At 51.1% G+C, this 1922-nt stretch overlaps 1 protein-coding gene across 1 annotated transcript; it reads right to left on the reverse strand.

Annotated features, from left to right (window-relative positions):
• Window positions 1-538: 538 nt before the first annotated feature.
• On the reverse strand, window positions 539-1644 carry adorb1a (adenosine receptor B1a). The gene is given in 7 exon segments (XM_078430942.1): window positions 539-606; window positions 609-762; window positions 764-831; window positions 834-906; window positions 908-1011; window positions 1014-1389; window positions 1392-1644. Coding segments are annotated over 7 exon segments (1032 nt in total). The 5' UTR covers window positions 1581-1644.
• Window positions 1645-1922: the final 278 nt, after the last annotated feature.

The following is a 1922-nucleotide window of genomic DNA, read 5'->3' on the forward strand; positions in this document are numbered from 1 at the left end:
GTTTTGTGCACTGTATCTGAGGAAGGATGTGCTGGTTCTGGAGAGGGTCCAGAGGAGGTTTACAAGAATGATCCCAGGGTGATTGGGTTAACCTATGATGAGCGTTTGACGATAGCATTTGAGATAGATTTAAACTTTACAATGTGAATAACTTTAAAAACATAACCCCGATTTCAATGAAACTTCTTCCATTAGCACCAAAGGGACGATGGTGAGTAAGGTGGGCCTAGAATTGTCGCGCTATCGTGTACCGGTTTGGCTGTAGTTCTGGAACAAACAAACTAACAAACAAGAGTTTTCGTGTATAGATATATATTGATGGGCCAAATGTGGGCAGGTGGAACTAGTGTAGATGGGACATCTTGGTTGGCATGGACAAGCTGGGCCGAAGGGCCTGTTTTCCACACTGCATGCCTCTATCAACCCGGCGGTCAGGCAGCATCTTTGGAGAACGTGGATGGGTGAACGTTTCGGATCTGGTCCCTTCTTCATGATCTACTGGGTAGGGGAGTGTTTCCCAGAGGTTCCTCTCCTCGTCTCACTTCCCCGGCAATGCACCGCTCCTGTTCCCGAACGGCTCGATCTGGACCACTCGGGTAAAGTTGATTTGAAGTGTTTGTCGATGAACCCCAGGCAAGGGAAGAGGTCCCAGAAGGCATCCCAGAAGGTCTTGATCCTGAAGACGTAGACGATGGGGTTGATGACTGAGTTGGCGTGGGACAAGATGATGGTGGTTAGCATGAGAGGGGTTGGGATGTGTGCAATGGGGACAGTACAGCTCGATGCAGTTGAGGATGTGCAGAGGAATCCAGCTCAGGGTGAAGCAGAAAGAATGATGAAGAGGGAGGTTGCCGTCCGGAATTCCTTACGGACAACCCTCCGTCGCTTCTCCTCCACGCTGATGTCCCACGTCTCTCTCGGCGATTCTCCGGATCTGCCTCTTGGCCTCCGTGAATATCTTGGCGTAGATGCCGAACATGGCGAGCAGCGGGAGGAGCATGCACACGATGAGTTAAAGTAGACCATGTAGGCCTGGTCGATGACATCGTGGAAGAGGCAGGTCCCTCTGTACCCGGGCGACTTGCGCCAGCCCATCAGCGGCACCAAGCCGATGATCGCCGCCAGCGCCCACGAGCCAAGCACGACCAGCGCCGCGTTCCTGGGCGTCACCAGCTGCCGGTAGCGGAGGGGCTCCAGTATGGCGATGTAGCGCTCCACCGCCACGGCAAACAGGCCGAAGATGGAGGCTTGGGTAACCACGAGCATGGAGCACAGCATGAGGACACAGAGGTAGTAGCGGCACATTGGGAAGCCGAGATCGGACAGCAGGGCACAGGGAATGGCCACTGCTCCCACCAGCAGGTCCGCCACTGCCAACGACACCAGGAAAGAAAATTAGTCACTGTCCTCAGCTCCCGTCTCCTGACCACGACAACACAGATAAAAATGTTCCCCACGACAGCACAGAAGGCTGTGAAGACTTCCACCATAAAATACCCAATCCTGATGCGGACAAAAGCATTGGTACAGTTGATTTTACCATGGGACAGATTCGATGGGATATCAACAAACGCATCCATGGCAGAAAGACAACACAGAAACCTTCTTCTTATCTCATCTTCTTCTTCATCCAATCCTTCATCGTTTCCATTGCTCGCCCTTCTCCATTCCCTCTCTCCATCACCCGTCAATCCTCAACTAGTGTAGACAGCCACACCTTAGAAAAATGGGAACAGTAGGATTCAATCTTCATTCAATTTCTAACCCAAACGCTAATCCCAGCGTCCAGCCCTCGAGATCCCAGCCCTACCTGGCTACAGTTGTACCTGTTCAAGGAATTAACACCGTCAAACTATATATATATATATATTTAAGACATTCATTAATTAATTGGGAATGATTCCTACACACCTGACCTTGAA

The sequence above is a fragment of the Rhinoraja longicauda genome, chromosome 41 (genome assembly GCF_053455715.1).
Source record: "Rhinoraja longicauda isolate Sanriku21f chromosome 41, sRhiLon1.1, whole genome shotgun sequence".
In the NCBI taxonomy this organism is placed as follows: domain Eukaryota; kingdom Metazoa; phylum Chordata; class Chondrichthyes; order Rajiformes; family Arhynchobatidae; genus Rhinoraja; species Rhinoraja longicauda.